This window comes from Hyperolius riggenbachi, chromosome 11 (assembly GCF_040937935.1).
Source record: "Hyperolius riggenbachi isolate aHypRig1 chromosome 11, aHypRig1.pri, whole genome shotgun sequence".
Lineage (NCBI taxonomy): Eukaryota > Metazoa > Chordata > Amphibia > Anura > Hyperoliidae > Hyperolius > Hyperolius riggenbachi.
Window position 1 is genome coordinate 33,676,341 of NC_090656.1, and position 17,989 is coordinate 33,694,329.

The window sequence follows — 17,989 nt, forward strand, 5'->3', positions numbered from 1 at the left end:
GGAATCATTTCCAAAGGCACCTGTGATCGTGGTTCAAATCCGACTCGTGGTCACGGATTTAGCTGTGATCACGTGCCATGATTATTACCTGAAAACCCACTGACTTTAGCGGTTAATAGCAAAGCCCCCTTACAGGCTAGAAACACCAAATTTGCAGGATATGTTAAGTAGAACAGTGGGAACAAGGGGAAAAAATATAGTTAATAGTTATAGTTGTGGAGAAAATCGATTTTAAAGTTTCACTTTTAAAGGAAAAAAATATACATTTCAATGCGGTACATGAGAGTTAACGTATTTACCGCATTTACATGTACAGTATACGTTTCTCCTTTGAAACTTTAAAATCGTTTTTCTCAAAAACTATAAAGTCTTTTTGAAAAATGTTTACCTTCTTGTTCCCACTGTTCTTCTTAACATGTCTGGCAAATTTGGTGTTACTAGCATGTAAGGGGGCTGTGCTATTAACCGCTAAAGTTGGCGGGTTTTGAATCATGAATACTTTTTTTATTTAAAACTTTAAAATCGATTTTCTCAAAAACTAAAAGTTCTTTTTGAATTTTTTTTTTATGTTGTAGCCACTTCTCACCTTTATAATCCATGCAATTTTGGTGATTGCAGCATGTATGGGGGCTTTGCTATTAACATTAAAGTCAAATCCGTTCTAAATTCTACATGCAACCAAGGCTAAAATCCGAGTCGAATTCGGAATTCCATTTCAAATCCGGATCACGATCATGGTGTATCCGGATTTCGATACTGCCGTAGCCGGATTTACTCAAATTTGTGATCGGGGGTATCAAAGCAACACTGCCCACCAGGAATGCTGGCAGACTGGACCACTGCTACACGGTCCTGAAAGACGCCTACAAGGCCACCCCATGGGCAGCACTGGGTTTATCTGACAATAACCTTATCCACCAGGTCCCCACCTACAGGAGACAACTGGAATCAGCAAAACTCATCCTAAAGACCGCAAACGTTTGGTCAAACAAGGCGAAAAAACAACTCCAGGTCTGTTTCAACTGCACGGACTGGAAGGCTCTGGAATCACCTAACCTGGATGTGTGGGCGGACACTGTCACATCCTACATAAGATTCTGCAAGGAATCCTGCATTCCCTCAAAGTCCTTTAAAATCTACCCAAACTGCAAACCGTGGTTTTCCAACAAGCTATGACAGCTGCGGAAGCGCAAAAGAAGCTGCCTTCAATAAGGAGCTGAGAGACGCAAAAAGGAAGTATGTGAAAAAGATGAGAAAGAACCTAAGCTCAAACAATCCATGGGTCATTTGGAAGGGGCTCAAGACGGCCACAAATTACAAGCCTCCCCCTCACCATGCGCTGAGCTAGCTGAGAACCTCAGCAGTTTTTACTGCAGGTTCAAGGACCTGACTGACTCGCAGAGGCTCCCAGCAACCTCCACCCCCTTCTCCACAAGCCCAAGCTCTCCCCCTCCAGCATTGAGCGAGGCTGAGGTCTTGCATCACCTGTCCACACTGAACGCTAGGAAAGCCTCGGCACTGATGGTGTGTCCTTAGCCTGGCTGAAAACCTGCTCACGGAAGCTGACCCTCATCCTCACTTCCAAATACTCCAAGTTCCTAAGTGAAGGCAAGGTCCCTACATGCTTTAAAAAGTCCACCATTATCCCTGTTCCAAAAAAAACAAGGAGTCTCAGACCTTAACAACTTCAGACCAGTGGTCCTCACTTCTGTTGTCATGAAAACCTTTGAAAAAGTGGTCCTAGCCTTTCTTAAGCACTCCACTCTGCACCATCTGGATCTGTTCCACTTCACATACAGAGTGAATAGGTCCACTGACGACGCTGTCAATATCCGCTTGGAATACATCACAGACCACCTGGACAGACCAGACTCATATGCCAGAATGCTCCTCTTGGACTTCAATTCGGCCTTCAACATTATCTGCCCACGTATACCTCATGACAATCTCGTGGAACTTGGTGTTCACCCCACCCTCCGCTGCTGGATCACGGACTTCCTTGCGGACAGGTCCAAAATTGTGAAGCTGGGCGACATCTACTCCAGACCAAGAATAACCAACACTGGAACCCAACAGGATGTGTCTTGTTACCTTTCCTGTTTTCGTTCTATAGACAAAATAAGACAAATAACATTTATATTGCGCTTTTCTCCTTGCGGACTCAAAGCGCCAGAGCAGAGCAGCAGCCACTAGGGCGCGCTCTATTGGCAGTAGCAGTGTAAGGAAGACTTGCCAAAGGTCTCCTACTGAATTAGTGCTGGCTTACTGAACAGGCAGAGCCGAGATTCGAACCCTTGTCTCCTGTGTCAGAGGCAGAGCCTTTAACCATTACACCATCAGCCAACTGCTATACAAACAACTGCACATCCAAAGTTACCTCCCTTAGGGTCATCAAATTCGCTGACGATACCACCATTGTTGGCCTTGTAAGTAAGAATGATGAACAGGCCTACCACCAGGAGGTGAAAATAATCTGCCACTGGTGCAGAGAACAAGCTGGTGCTCAATACCCCCAAAATCGTTGAGATGTCATTGACTTCAGAAGGCAAAGCACCATCCCTTGTCCAATCCATGTGGATGGGTGCAAATTTGAAAGAGTTCCCAGCGTCTGCCTACAGGGCACAACCATCTCCAATGACCTGAACTGGAAAGCCAACACAATCTCAACCCAAAAGAAGGCCCATCAGAGACATTTCTTCCTGCGTCAATTAACCTGCCTAGCGTTACGGACGAGCTGAACTCGTCCAGACTAAACTTCCTATAAATGTTTTGGACGAGCTCAGCTAGTCCAGCAGTTCCCCCACTCACCGCTGCCGTCTGCGGCGCCTCCAGCCTGCTCTGCGAGCTACAGGCTTCTCCCTCCCGGTCTCCCCTTCCCTCTCCCCCGGGCTGATTGGCTGTGCAGGGAAGATGGCGCTGCCCAGCCACTTCCTCTGACGCTGATCATGCGTCCCCCGCTGGCTGTCACATCAAATGCATCATTGGATTACATCAGTACACAAAACTAATGTAATCCAATCATTCTGTAGCAAATCAAAGTTGTTTGCAAACACCTGTACACATTATAAAAGGGCAGAACCGTTACAGATTCTCTCTCTTCAGAATCCCAGTGTCCAATAGCTTAGTCTGCTTGTCAGCTCTGCTTTTGTGATTTCTGTGCTTTGAGTAATCTCCTGACTTTTCCAGCCTTTGCTACATACATATTGCAGTTTTGCTAGTCTTTGTAAAGACGCTGTGATCTCTGTGTGCTTGCTTTTGCTGGATATTTTTTTTCCCTGAAGCTGACCTTTGACCCCGTATCCAGTTTGGGGTCATGGCCTCGTCCTCCCGGAGGCGTCTGTGTGAGCAGGAGCTGCTGGATGTCCTGGAGGGAAGCGACAGTGAGGAGGAGCTTGTTGAGGGTTCTACGGACAGCGGGGTTCACAGTGACCTGTCTTCTGAGTCGGAGAGCAGTGATGGTGAAACCAAGGAGCCAGTGAGTGTCGCACACACTTGGTGTGAGCTGGAGAGCCCCACTCGAGCTCCGCCACGCAGGTTCCCTTTCACAGTGGCACCTGGGCAGAAGATCGCATGTGACCACAGCCCGCTGTCCTACTTGGAACTATTTCTTACTGATGAGGTCATCCAGAAGATCGTCGAGGAGACCAATCGGTATGCAGTGCAGCAGCAGCAGGGTGCTCCTCTACCCAGGTTCTCTCGGAGCAGGAAATGGGAACCTGTCGCCTGCAATGACATCTGGGTGTTCCTGGGCCTCATCATCCTCCAGGGAGTTGTCGGTAAGCCGCTGCAGAAGTGGTAATGGACCATTAACAGGATCCTCAGTATGCCTTTATTTGGATCCGTTATGTCCGAGCCCCGCTTCATCCTCATCATGAAGTACCTGCACTTCGGCAACAATGAGGACTTTGATGAGGCCACCCATCCCACTCCCAAGCTGAAGAAGATTTGGGAGATCTAACAGCATATCGTTGCCAATTTCAAGGGGGTCTACGTTCCGGAGCGAGACATCACGGTGGACGAAAGCCTGATGGCATACAAGGGGGGACTCAGCTGGGTGCAATTCATTGCATCCAAAAGGGCACGCTTTGGGGTGAAGTCGTTTATGCTCTGTGAGGCCAAGTCCGGGTACATCTGGAACTCTCTTATTTATACAGGCAAAGGCACCACATTTGCACCTCAGTACAGAGAGTTTGGGTGTGCTACCTCCTCTGTACTCACACTTATTGAGCCATTGCTGGATCAGGGGTACTGTCTTACGACAGACAATTTTTATAGCTCCCCGGAACTGTTTGACCACCTGATCCAGCAAAAGACAGACACATATGGTACGATGAGGGCTAACCGTCGCCATATGCCACCGGCCTTTATTGCCAGGAAGTTGAAGAAGGGAGAGGTTGTTGACTGGCAGAAGGGCAAAATTATGGCTCTGAGGTGGAGGGACAAGTGGGACGTGTGCATCCTCAGCACGGTGCACAATGCAGAGACTGTCCGCACCACTACGAGAAGTAGACAGGAGTTGGACAAGCCCAAAGTGGTGTTGGACTATAACCGTACGATGGGGGGTGTGGACAGGGCTGATGGAGCAATGACTTTATCTGGCTGTCCGCAAAAGCAGCGGAAGTATTACAAAAAAAAAATCCGCCACCTGCTGGAACAGTGTTTGTGGAATGCCTATGTGCTGTATAAAGAAAACTGCGAAAGGCCTGTACCCCACCACGACTTTGTCTGGCAGCTTACGGAAGCCATATGTGTGAAACATCCCCCACCAGAGTCAGCAGCTAGACTGGGGCGCAGGGCATCATACGTCGTGAACCCGGCACAACTTTCTGGACGCCACTTTGCAGAACACTTGCCACCGACCGCACTGAAACAAAACCCTACAAGGTGTGTGGTCTGCTGCGCAAAAAAGGGCAAAGACGGCAAAAAGATGCACAAGGAGACCCGTGTCTATTGCCCGGACTGCGATGTGGCACATTGTGCAATACCATGTTTCAAAGTGTACCATACAAAGGAGGTGTTTTAGGAGCAAACCTCTGTACTGTATTTTTTTTTTCTGCCTTAAATATTCATTTCTGCATTTTCTTGATATTTCTGCATTGATTAAAAATGCAAGCTATTTCTGTTTGTCATTAATACATTTTATTTTTAACAAGAATTTGTGTTTGACACTTTTATTATACTCATAATGTACAGTATACTAAACTATTGCTTGGCTCATTTTGGTAAGCTACAGGAAAAAAGGTTCTGAAAATTAATTGTACCACTTTTTGCACGGAAATCCTGGGGAATTAGAACGCCGAGGTGGTTAAAGAAGTTCGGCATGGCCCAAGTACAGGGTGGGCCATTTATATGGATACACCTTAATAAAATGGGAATGGTCGGTGACATTAACTTCCTGTTTGTGGCACATTAGTATATGTGAGGGGGGGAAACTTTTCAAGATGGGTGTTGACCATGGCGCCATTTCTAAGTCAGCCATTTTGAATACAACTTTTGTTTTTTCAATAGGAAGAGAGTCATGTGACATCAAACTTATTGGGAATTTCACAAGAAAAACAATGGCGTGCTTGGTTAACGTAACCTTATCCTTTCATGAGTTATTTACAAGTTTCTGACAAATTATAAAACGTCTTCAATGTGCTGCCCATTGTGTTGGATTGTCAATGCAACCCTCTTCTCCCAACCTTCACACACTGATTGCAACACCGCAGGAGAAATGCTAGCACAGGCTTCCAGTATCCGTAGTTTCAGGTGCTGCACATCTCGTATCTTCACAGCATAGACAATTGCCTTCAGATGACCCCAAAGATAAAAGTCTAAGGGGGTGAGATCAGAAGACCTTTCAACTGGCCCACGACGACCAATCCACTTTCCAGGAAACTGTTCATCTAGGAATGCTTGGACCTGACACCAATAATGTGGTGGTGCACCATCTTGCTGGAAAAACTCATGGAACTCTTCCTATTGAAAAAACAAAAGTTGGATTCAAAATGGCCACCATGGTCACCACCCATCTTGAAAAGCCCCCCCCCCACCCCCACATATACTAATGTGCCACAAACAGGAAGTTAACATCACCAACCATTCCCATTTTATTAAGGTGTATCCATATAAATGGCCCACCCTGTACTTCTAAAGTCCTTTTACTCCGCCATTTCACAGCTCCAGTACAGTATATCTACTCCCCTGCAGACTTCATCTAACCGCCCAGGGGAGTAAATATACGTACTCCCGCTGCTACCACTGCTGTAAGGGCTCCCGCTTATTTGTGCACTCGTTCATGTTGCCATCTGCCCACCAGGAGATCAATGAATGGGAAAGCAATTCCTAATCATTGATCTAAGTCCCCGTAGCAATTGTCGGCGCCTTTTATGAGAAGCTGCATGATCATTCTAAGAAATAAAAGTTTCCCATCTTCAGTACACTTCCTGTAAGCATACATATTTTGCTTACAGGACGTATAAAAAAAAAAAAGACTGAGGCCATCTTGTGGCCAAATAGTAAAACTACATCTAAAAGTATTTTTTTTAAATGCAAAGACCTGTTTTTACATTTTAAATTAACCCCTTACCTCCCACACTCCCAAATAGTTACCAACATTTATTTTTTTGTAAAAGAATACAATGAAATAAATTTACAATTATAAAAAATGCATAAATAGTTTTCTTAGGGACTGAACGATTTTAATATGTATGTCAAGACGGTATAATACTGTTACTTTATAAATTATGGGCTTTTTATTAATGATGGATGCAAAACTGAAAAAAATGCATCTTTATTTCCTAATAAAATATTGGCGCCAGACATTGTGATAGGGACATCATTTAAATGGTGTAATAACCGGTACAAATGGGCACATAAATTACGTGGATTTTAATTATGGTAGCATGCATTATTTAAAAATTATAATGGCCGAAAACTGAAAAATAAGGATTTTTTTCCAATTTTTTTCTTATTTTTCCATTAAAAAACATTTAGAATAAAATAATTCTTGGCATAATGTACCACCCAAAGTAAGCCTAATTAGTGATAAAAAAAACCACATTTAACACATTTCATTCTGATAAGTAGAGATAAAGTTATTGGCAAATGAATGGAAGGAGCTGAAAGGTGAAAATTGCTTGGATGCTGAAGGGGTAAAACCCCTCACTTGTGAAGTGGTTAAGTCTGTCCTCTGCTCTTCCAACCTTGTCTGGTATACTGGCGCCACTGCCAGCGACAGATACAAAATTCAGAGGGTCATCAGAACAGCGGAGAAAGTAAATGGGAAACCCCTTCCCCCGCTGGAGCTCATTCATGATGCCAGGATGTGTTAGAGAGCAACAAGGATTGCCAATGATCCGTCACACCTGGGCCATTGGTTCTTCCAATGGCTCCCATCGGGTCGGAGGTTCCGGGCCATCCCCACCAGAACATAAAGGCACAGAGACACTTTATTTCCCACACCAGTGAGTTTCTTGAACTCTTTACATGCTCCTCGGTGCCCAACCCTCCCACTTAAAGAGACTCTGTAACGAAAAAAAGTTTCCCTGGGGGGTACTCACCTCAGGAGGAGGAAGCCTCAGAGTCCCAATGAGGCTTCCCCCACCCCTGTAGCTGCAGGCAGTCCAGCGCTGGTTCCCCTGAAGTGTCCTGGAATCCTCCCTCGACAAGCATAATAAGTGCTGATTTATGTACCTTTCCTGGCGCCAGCAGGGGCGCTGTTGCAGCTCTCCGCATGGAGATAGGCAAAAATAGCCGATCTCCCTCGGGTCCACTCTACTGCGCAGGTGACTTGCCCCTGCGCAGTACAGCGGCCCGAGAGCGATCGGCTATTTCTGCCTATCTCCGAGGCGGAGAGCCGATACTGCGCCAGCGCTGGAGCGTATTTACATCTCGCTGTTCGGGGAGCTTTATCCCCGCCGCCGTGGGAACAAGGAGGACGGGGGCAGCCTCAATAGGATCCGGAGGCATCCCCCTCCCGAGGTGAGTACCCCCCTACCCCAGGGGAGGATTTTAAAGGTACAGGTTTTCTTTAACTAATTCAGTTGTACAGCTGCAAGCACGTGACACTCACGTCCATGCAGTTTGCGAGGCTGCGCACGAGTTCATGCGGGCGGAAGCCCTCAATCGCGATGGTCCTGGCGCCCGGGGGGGGGGGGGGGGTGGGATTTAAAATCAGTGGCAGGGGACAGAAGTCCCCTGAGCCAATCCATGCTTGTCCGGCCAGAATTATGCGTTTTTGTTCAAAAGCAGTGATCATTCTCAGATGATGCCGCCGTGCTCCCTCCCGCTCGTTCTGGTGCTGCCGATCGCTTAGGATCATGAGCAGTTATTTTCCTTCTCCATACTCTTCTGTTCCCATCACTCTGGTACAAGTTGATCTTGGTCTCATTTGTCTGTAGGATGTTGTTCCAGAACGGTAAGCTTTAAAAACAGGAAGGCCAGTGCGCTCCTGGCAATGGGCAGCCCGGCCAGCGCCTGCGCAGAAGCCCGACTCCAACAACTTACAAAAAGGTGCGATAAGATAATTGCGAGGGCAGAGAGGAGAACGGGGGAGCGGTAGGCATTGGTACAGGTGACATTATATTCCCCCCCCCCCCTTTCCTAGTATTTCCAACTCTGGTACCCTTTAAAATCACCAAATGGTAGTGATTTTAAGATTACTAGGGTTGCTACTTTAACAAAGGAATCCTGTAAAGAATTCTCCACTTTAGCGATTTGATTTTCTGTACATCGCAATCTCTTTTTTTTGTGATTGAGCTTCAATGTTAAAGGCAAAATCGCATAACAAAATTGATGAAAAATCGCAATCACTTGTGTTTGTGATTTTCTTTTGCGATTGCTAATGGAAAAGGGCCCTTAGTGCAGTTAATACATATCAGTGGCTCCCTGCTCTGTGGTGGGAATTTATGGTCAATCTTTACCTATTACAGAATATACAGTACTATTGTTTGGAGAGTCTCCTGCTAACCAGTAACAGTGATGCTCCTGGCAACCAGCTAGTGTTTCTATAGCAACCAGTTGCAGTAACTGCATAGCAACCAGTTACAGAGTGTTGCACTCACCAAGCAACCTCTTGCAATCAGAGAGCTGCTATGGCAGTCACTTGCACGGTGTTGTTCCAGCCAACCAGTTACAGAGGGTTGCTATGGCAGCCAGTTACAGAGCGTTGCTCCTGGCAACTAGTTACAGAGTTGCTAGCCGGTTTTAATGCTCCTGGCAACCAGTTACAGAGAATTGCTTTGGCAGTCAGTTACGGAGAGTTGCACCTGCCTGGCAACCAGTTACGGAGAGTTGCTATGGCAGAGAGTTTCTCCTGGCAACCAGTTACGGAGAGTTGCTATGGCAGTCAGTTGTATGCGCATGCGTATAAAGCCGAGATAACAATTCAGCACTCTGTAACGTACGCGTAATCTCCGAGCACAGAGGACAGGCGGGCATTTCTCCTCCGCCACACGCAATATGGCAGCCCGGGCACGCCGCTCGGTGCGCGGTGACGTCACAGGCGGAAGAGGCTCAGGTTACTGGGTAGTACTAGGAGCTCGGGTGAGCTGATAGGATGCCAGTGTGTGTGTGGCAGCGGCTGGCAGCGCTCTCTTCTCGCCTGAGGAACCCCCTGCTGTCCTGCAAACGGATGAGCTCCATGGAGGCTGTGCTGTGCCAGTGTGTGCCACCTCTGCCCCCCTATGAGACTAAAGACAAGAGCCCCCCTCCACCTGAGCCCCAGAGCTTACACTTCATGCAGCAGTATCGCAGGCTTGAGGCAGCGCAGAGGTTGGCTGTGTTGGGGCGGCTGGCCACTGAGCATGGGGTGGACCACGGGCAGGTGGCTGAGCTGTGTGGGAAGTTACTGCAGGACCAGCACCGCAGGGAAGCGGGCACGCTGCTACAGGTGGAGGATCGTCTGCGCTACTACCTCACCCCCCAATACAAGGGTCTCTTCACCCACATCAGCAAATTGGACGGGGGGCTGAAGTTCCTGGTGGACCTCCGCGCTGACCTCATCCAGGGCCAGACGGCCAAGGCGGGAGATGGCCCTCACCTCAGGGTAAGGTCCTCCGCCGCTGCGCCCAGTCCAGGTTGTGAATTGTGATTACACCTTTATACTGTCCTCATCCAGAGCCAGGCAGCCAAGTCAGGAAATGGCCCTCACCTCAGGGTAAGAAGCTCCACCAAACCCAGGTTATCATTAGCCCTCCATGATGTCACCATCCATAGCCCTGGTCCTTGCCTCAGTGTAAGGTCCTCTAATGCTCAACTCAACCCAAGTTACTGTTATAGATCCGTGCTATAACCATCCAGAGCCAAGCCGGAAGATGGCCTTCAGCTCAGAGTTAGGTCATCCACTGCTCCACCCAGTCTAGGTTATCATTACACCTTCATGCTATCATCATCCAGAGCCAGGTAGCCAAGCCGAGCGTTGACCCTCACCTCAGGGTTTGGTCCTCCACTGCTGCACCCAGTCCAGGTTATTACATATCTATGCTGTCCTCATCCGGAGCCAGACCGCCAAGCTGGGAGACGGCCTCAGCTCGGGGTAAGGTCATTCACTAGTCCACTCAGTCCAGGTTATCATTAGACCTCCAGTCTTAACTCATCCACAGTCAAGCGGCCAAGCTGAGAGACAACCTTACCTCAAGCTAAAGTCATCTGCTGCTCCACTCAACCTAGGTTATAATTGTAGAACACAGGGTTTCATGGACAGACTCTTCCAGAGCCATATATCCAAACTGAGGTTTGGCCCTCATCACAGAGAAAGATCATCTGCTCCTTAGTTCTCCCCCACGCAACAGAAGTTAACATTACAAAACACTTGTCCTCCAGGCAGACCTCAACTAAAACCAGATGGCCAAGCCAGGGGATGACCCTTACCTCAGTGTAAAGTCATCCACTGCCCCACCTAATCCAGGCTGCCAAAAGAGAACACTAGTCCTTTGGACTGATCTCATCCAGAGTCAGGGGGCCAAGCCAGAGTACAGCCCTTACCTCAGAGTAAGGCATCCGCTGCTCAGGAACTCTGCTTCACTCAACTCAGGTTATCACTAGACCTCTGAGCTGGCCTGTTCCAGAACCATGCAGCTACGCCAGGGGAATGCCCTCATTTCAGAATAAGTTAATCTGTTGCTCGGGAGCTCTTTTATGCTCAACTCAGACTATTATTAACAAACACAGGACCCCCAGGTCGAACTTATTCAAAGCCAAGGGGCCAAGCCAGGGAATAGCCCTCATCTCAGGGTGAGGTTATCTGTTGCTCAGGAGTTCAACACCAACTATTCCAGGTTCTCAATAGAGTACACTGGTATTCTGGGGAAACCTTATCGAGAGCTCAGGCAATGAATAGCTGTTCCCCACCTTAGAATAAGGTTGTTGGCTGCTCAGGAGCTCTATTCCACTCAACCCAGGGTATTTTTAAAGAAGGCAGAGACTCTAGGCCTAGTTTAGGTTACACACTTATCTTCCAGACCAGGCTCATCCATCTGCTTCTCAGGAGCTGTGCTATCTCCGATGTAGAGATTTGTTCTATCCATGCTATCAGTAGAGTACTCTAAACCAAGCTAAACCAGAACAATTTTGGAAAGCTCTTACCTCAGGGTGAAATCATCTCATCTTCTGCTCAGGAATTTTGTAGCTTCACCCACCCCAAGTTTATTTGAGAACATTGGTCCTCTGGGTCAATTGTCACATAGGGTGAAACCAAGTTTATCTGCTGCTCAGGAACTCTGCTTTCTCCAATGTAGAGCTCCTCCCTACTCATGTTATCATTAGTGAACACAGGACTGACAATGGGTCAAGTTGATATCCACAATTGGGGCTAATCACATCTGGGAGCTGACAGTTTAGTTAACTATTAACTTGATGTGTTGACATGGTGATGTAGTGGACAGCACTCTTGATTTGCAGCCATAAAGTCTTGGGTTTAGTGGAAAGCCAGGATTCTATCTAATGAAGGCCCAGTGCACACCAAAACCGCTAGCAGATCCGCAATACGCTAGCGGTTTTGGGAGCTGATTTCAGAGCGATTCTAGGTATGTTTAGAGAGGTTTTCTAAACATACCTAGCGGTTTTGGGTGCGTTTTTGTGTAGCAGATTACACATATTGTTACAGTAAAAGCTGTTACTGAACAGCTTCTGTAACAAAAATGCCTGGCAAACCGCTCTGAAGTAGCGTTTTTCAGAGCGGTTTGCGTTTTTCCTATACTTTACATTGAGGACAAAACCTGCAAACGCGCAGCAGGAGGCGCGTTTGCGGCTTGGCAAAAACCTCAAACCGCCGGTGTGCACCATCCCATTGCAATACATTAGCCAAGCGTTTTTCCAGGCGGATGCGGCCGGCGGATCGCTCCAAAAAACGATCGGTGTGCACTAGGCCGAAGTTTGTATGTTCTCTCTGCGTTTGTCTTCCAGTTTCTTCTCACCTTCCATGGTTTATTTTCTGCAGTAATTGGACCCAGACTATGGATGTAATGATGCACTGTGGCTGCTTGCTTCAACTGCTATGAAACTCTATTTTCCAGCACGGGTGAAGTGCTACATACATGTAGAATCTGAGACCTCTAGCCAGGATTTGTCTATTAGTTGAGTGTTCTCATCCTCCCTGGTTGAAATGGGAGGTGGCCACAGATTCCCACAAACGTGAAATGGCGTAAATTAGCTTCTTAGTGTTGCCACAAGCTATAGTGCAATGCAGGACCTATGTGCAGGGCACATGAAGTGAATGTCCCTATGGGTTTGTTTACATAAGTGTGTTTTAGCTGAAAGCTTTTTCACAACATCCCGCTGCATGCATTTTTTGTGTATGAAAACACACATGTTAAAGCTCATAGGTTAAAAATGCATGCATTGAAGCAAATATGTTCTTAGTGTAAACCTATTCTTAAATCATTATCCTTCCAAGTCTGGTTGCTACAGTGCAAAGGTCTGGATCAGCCCAGAAGAGTAAATGTTTATTGAAAAGCAAGAAAAACTGCTAAGTCAGAATTGAGAACCTCACTTGTTACAATGTGTCAGATTTTTGTGTTTGTGCGTTGGGTGTACATATAGAACTAATGATGAAGCCAGTTCTGTGTGGTATCACTCTTTTTTAAGGATAACCTCATCTCTTTCTGGATGCAATTATGCGCCGGATCGAGCCGCTGGCTCGAAGCCGTGCAGATCGATTCCCGCCCGTCCCCGCCGGCGCTCCTTATCAGCCGCGGGAAATCTATCTGGCAGGTCATCGGACCTGTCGGATATTATCAATCGAGCCCATCACCGGCTCGATTGATAAGGAAAGAAAGTGCTGTGTATGCCCAGCATAACTCTAACCTCACCCCTTATCTTGTGTAATATGGAAATATATAGTTACATAGTTAATTTGGTTGAAAAAAGACATACGTCCATCGAGTTCAACCAGTACAAAGTACAACTACAGCCCGTCCCCCACATACCCCTGTTGATCCAGAGGAAGGCAAAAAAAAACCCCACAAGGCATGGTCCAATTAGCCCCAAAAGGGAAAATTCCTTCCTGACTCCAGATGGCAATCAGATAAAATCCCTGGATCAACATCATTAGGCATAACCTAGTAATTGTAGCCATGGATGTCTTTCAACGCAAGGAAAGCATCTAAGCCCCCTTTAAATGCAGGTATAGAGTTTGCCATAACGACTTCCTGTGGCAATGCATTCCACATCTTAATCACTCTTACTGTAAAGAACCCTTTCCTAAATAAATGGCTAAAACGTTTTTCCTCCATGCGCATCTCATGTCCTCTAGTCCTTTGAGAAGGCCTAGGGACAAAAAGCTCATCCGCCAAGCTATTATATTGCCCTCTGATGTATTTATACATGTTAATTAGATCTCCTCTAAGGCGTCTTTTCTCTAGACTAAATAAACCCAGTTTATCTAACCTTTCTTGGTAAGCGAGACCTTCCATCCCACGTATCAATTTTGTAGCTCGTCTCTGCACCTGCTCTAAAACTGCAATATCTTTTTTGTAATGTGGTGCCCAGAACTGAATTCCATATTCCAGATGTGGCCTTACTAGAGAGTTAAACAGGGGCAATATTATGCTAGCATCTCGAGTTTTTATTTCCCTTTTAATGCATCCCAAAATTTTGTTCGCTTTAGCTGCAGCTGCTTGGCATTGAGTATGATTATTTAACTTGTTGTCGATGAGTACTCCTAAGTCCTTCTCCAAGTTTGATGTTCCCAACTGTATCCCATTTATTTTGTATGGTGCTAGACAATTGGTACGACCAAAATGCATGACTTTACATTTGTCAACATTGAATTTCATCTGCCATGTATGTGCCCATATAGCCATCCTATTCAGATCCTGTTGCAATATGACACTATCTTCCTGAGAGTTGATGATTCTGCACAATTTTGTATCATCTGCAAAAATAGCAACATTGCTCACTACTGCATCTACTAGGTCATTAATAAATAAATTGAAGAGCACTGGACCCAGTACAGACCCCTGTGGGACCCCACTGCTAACAGTCTCCCATTTTGAGTACGATCCATTGACCACAACTCTTTGTTTTCTGTCCATTAGCCAGTTCCCTATCCATGCACACAAACTCTTCCCCAGTCCTTGCATCCTCAACTTTTGCACCAGACTTCTGTGGGGAACAAGACAAGACAAGACAAATAACATAGATATCGCGCTTTTCTCCTGGTGGACTCAAAGTGCCAGAGCAGCAGCCACTAGGGCGCGCTCTATAGGCAGTGCAGTAGCAGTGTTAGGGAGACTTGCCAAAGGTCTCCTACTGAATTAGGTGCTGGCTTACTGAACAGGCAGAGCCGAGATTCGAACCCTGGTCTCCCGTGTCAGAGGCAGAGCCCTTAACCATTACACCAGCCACCACCACCGGAACAGTGTCGAAGGCCTTTGCAAAGTCCAAGTATATCACATCTACAGCATTCCCAATATCCATATTAGCATTCACTACCTCATAAAAGCTGAGCATGTTAGTCAAACAGGACCTGTCTTTAGTAAACCCATGTTGATGCTGAGAAATAAGATTATTTTCTACTATGAAGTCATGTATAGTATCTCTTAGTAACCCCTCAAATAGTTTGCATACAACTGATGTTAAGCTTACAGGTCTATAATTTCCTGGATCAGATTTTTTGCCCTTCTTAAATAATGGGAAAACGTGGGCTGTACGCCAATCCACTGGGACTCTGCTAGTTGCAAGAGAGTCACAAAAGATAAGATAAAGGGGCTTAGCTATAACTGAACTTAATTCTCTTAGGACCCGAGGATGCATGCCATCCGGGCCAGGTGCCTTGTCTAATAGTTAGCCTAACCTCTTGCCCTGTCTGATATGGAGTTTACTAGCCTAACCCTAACCTCTCCCCTCGCCCTGTGAGTTATGGAGGCCACTAGGCTAACCCTAACCTCGCCCTGTGAGTTATGGAGGCAACTAGCCTAACCCTAACCTCTCCCCTCACCCTGTGTGATATGGAGGCCACTAGCCTAACCCTAACTTCACCCTTCGCCTTGTGAATTATGGAGGCCACTAGACTAACCCTACCTCACCCCTCGACCCGTGTGATATGGAGGCCACTAGCCTAACCCTAACCTTACCCTTTGAGTTATGGAGGCCACTAGCCTAACCTCACCCCTTGCCTTGTGAGTCATGGAGGCCACTTTCCTAATCCTAACCTCACCCTATGAGTTATGAAGGCCAGTTGCCTAATGTGAAGCTTACACCTCTCTCTTTGTGATTTGCAGTCCACTAGCCAAAATCACTGCACTTTTTATTCTATACTTCGTTTATAATCATTTGAACATTATTTATACGATTGAAACGGAAGTGCAGACCCTGCAATATTTTGTAACATTTGGTTTATCTATTTTTTTTTTAATTTTGTATAAAACGCAGAAGTAACTTGGCATGATGCTTTTTTACAAGGAGCATGTTGTGTACCATGTGGCTAAGGTAACATGTAAAGCATATTATTAGTGATTTGTATAGTGCCAGCGTTTTCCATGGCGCTGTACAACAGCATACAGGGTATAACAAAACAAAATATGCAATACAACATTTAATACAAGACAATGGTGGATTACTGCTGATGCTGTGAACATCCAAGACAGATTTTCACATAGGGTGGGAGGTATGCACACATTACACAGCATTGTGAGACAAAAGGGGACGAGGGGCCTGGCCAAGAGGCCTTACAGTCCTAATGCTGGGTACACACAATACTTTTTTTTTTTTTTTATCCATTGATTTTCCGTCCGATCGATTTCCGATTCAAGAACTTTGTAGGCGAGAGTAATGCTAGGTACTCACCATACAATTTTCTGGCAGGTTTACCTGCCAGGTCCATTATTTCCAACATGTCCGATTTGAATTTTGATCAATTTTCCGCTCTTTTTTTTTTTTTTATAGTTTGTTTTTTCAATTGATTTTCGTTCAGTTCTCTGAAAATCCATAAAAAAAAATAAAATAAAAAAAAAAAATATTTAAAAAAAGCAATTGAGAAATCGATCGAAATTCAGATAGGACATGTTGGAAATAATCGATCTTTCAGGTAAATCTACCAGACAGGGCTGGAGATGCGGGAGTAGAGGTGGATGAGGTGTGATTGGCAGTCAGCTAAGGGAGTGACAGAGGGGGACAGGACTAGAGAAGTGGGAGGAGAGGTGGATGAGGAGTGATTGGCAGTCAGCTAAGGGAGTGACAGAGGGGGACAGGACTAGAGAAGTGGGAGGAGAGGTGGATGAGGTGTGATTGGCAGTCAGCTAAGGGAGTGACAGAGGGGGACAGGGCTGGAGAAGTGGGAGGAGAGGTGGATGAGGTGTGATTGGCAGTCAGCTAAGGGAGTGACAGAGGGGGACAGGGCTGGAGAAGTGGGAGGAGAGGTGGATGAGGTGCGATTGGCAGCCAGTGAAGGGCGTGAGAGGGGGATAGAGCTGGAGAAGTGGAAGGAGAGGTGTATGAGGTGGGATTGTCAGCCAGTGAACGGAGTGACAGAGGGGGGTAGGGCTGGAGAAGCCAGAGGAGAGGGTGATGAGGTGTGAAGGGACTGACAGATGGGGATAGAGCTGGAGAAGCAAGAGGGGAGGTGGATGAGTCGAACAGCAGAGTTCATAATGTACTGTAGCGGGGCTAAAAGGCTGGCAGGGAGGCCGCAGAGCAGAAAGTTGCCATAGTCTGGTCGTGAAATAATCGGAGCATGCACCAGATGTTTGGTAGTGTCCTGTGTGAGAAACTGGTGGACGCGGGAGATGTTTTCTAGGTGGAGGCGGCAAGAGGAGGATAGATTGTCAATGATTGATTTGAATGAGATACTAGAGTCCAGTATTACACCTAGGCAGCGAGTCTGGAGGGCAGGCGTTATTGAACTGCCATCAACAGAAATAGTGGTCTGGCAGTAGTGTTGGGCGAACAGTGTTCGCCACTGTTCGGGTTCTGCAGAACATCACCCTGTTCGGGTGATGTTCGGGTTCGGCCATATGGCCGAACTAAGAGCGCATGGCCGAACGTTACCCGAACGTTCGGCTAGCGCTGTGATTGGCCGAACGGGTCACGTGTAGTGTTGGGCGAACATCTAGATGTTCGGGTTCGGGCCGAACATGGCCGAACTCCGAACATAATGGAAGTCAATGGGGACCCGAACTTTCGTGCTTTGTAAAGCCTCCTTATATGCTACATACCCCAAATTTACAGGGTATGTGCACCTTGGGAGTGGGTACAAAAGGAAAAAAAATTTAGCAAAAAGAGCTTATAGTTTTTGAGAAAATCGATTTTAAAGTTTTAAAGGGAAAACTGTCTTTTAAATGCGGGAAATGTCTGTTTTCTTTGCACAGGTAACATGCTTTTTGTCGGCATGCAGTCATAAATGTAATACATATAAGAGGTTCCAGGAAAAGGGACCGGTAACGCTAACCCAGCAGCAGCACACGTGATGGAACAGGAGGAGGGTGGCGCAGGAGGAGAAGGCCACGCTTTGAGACACAACAACCCAGGCCTTGCATGAGGACAAGAAGCGTGCGGATAGCAATTTGCA

General features: G+C 46.6%; 2 protein-coding genes across 4 annotated transcripts in view; one reads left to right on the plus strand and one right to left on the minus strand.

Moving 5' to 3' along the window:
- The window catches only part of LOC137538547 (DNA topoisomerase I, mitochondrial-like), a 197,051-nt gene extending 185,304 nt beyond the window's left edge, over positions 1 to 11,747 (minus strand). The window contains exon 1 of one of the 3 annotated variants that reach the window (XM_068260787.1): positions 11,569 to 11,747. Coding sequence is in view for 1 of the 3 variants with exons in the window: in XM_068260786.1 (XP_068116887.1) it covers positions 9,390 to 9,423 (34 nt within the window). In the remaining 2 variants the exon portion in view is untranslated. Of the gene's footprint in view, positions 1 to 9,389; positions 9,483 to 10,616; positions 10,668 to 11,568 lie in introns of those variants that run through there. The other 2 variants (XM_068260788.1, XM_068260786.1) reach the window with 2 other exon arrangements.
- Positions 9,288 to 17,989, plus strand: part of MLYCD (malonyl-CoA decarboxylase) — a 52,937-nt gene continuing 44,235 nt past the window's right edge. Inside the window, exon 1 of the mRNA XM_068260789.1 lies at positions 9,288 to 10,030. Within this exon, the coding sequence (XP_068116890.1) occupies positions 9,542 to 10,030 (489 nt within the window). The 5' untranslated portion in view covers positions 9,288 to 9,541. The remainder of the gene's footprint in view (positions 10,031 to 17,989) is intronic.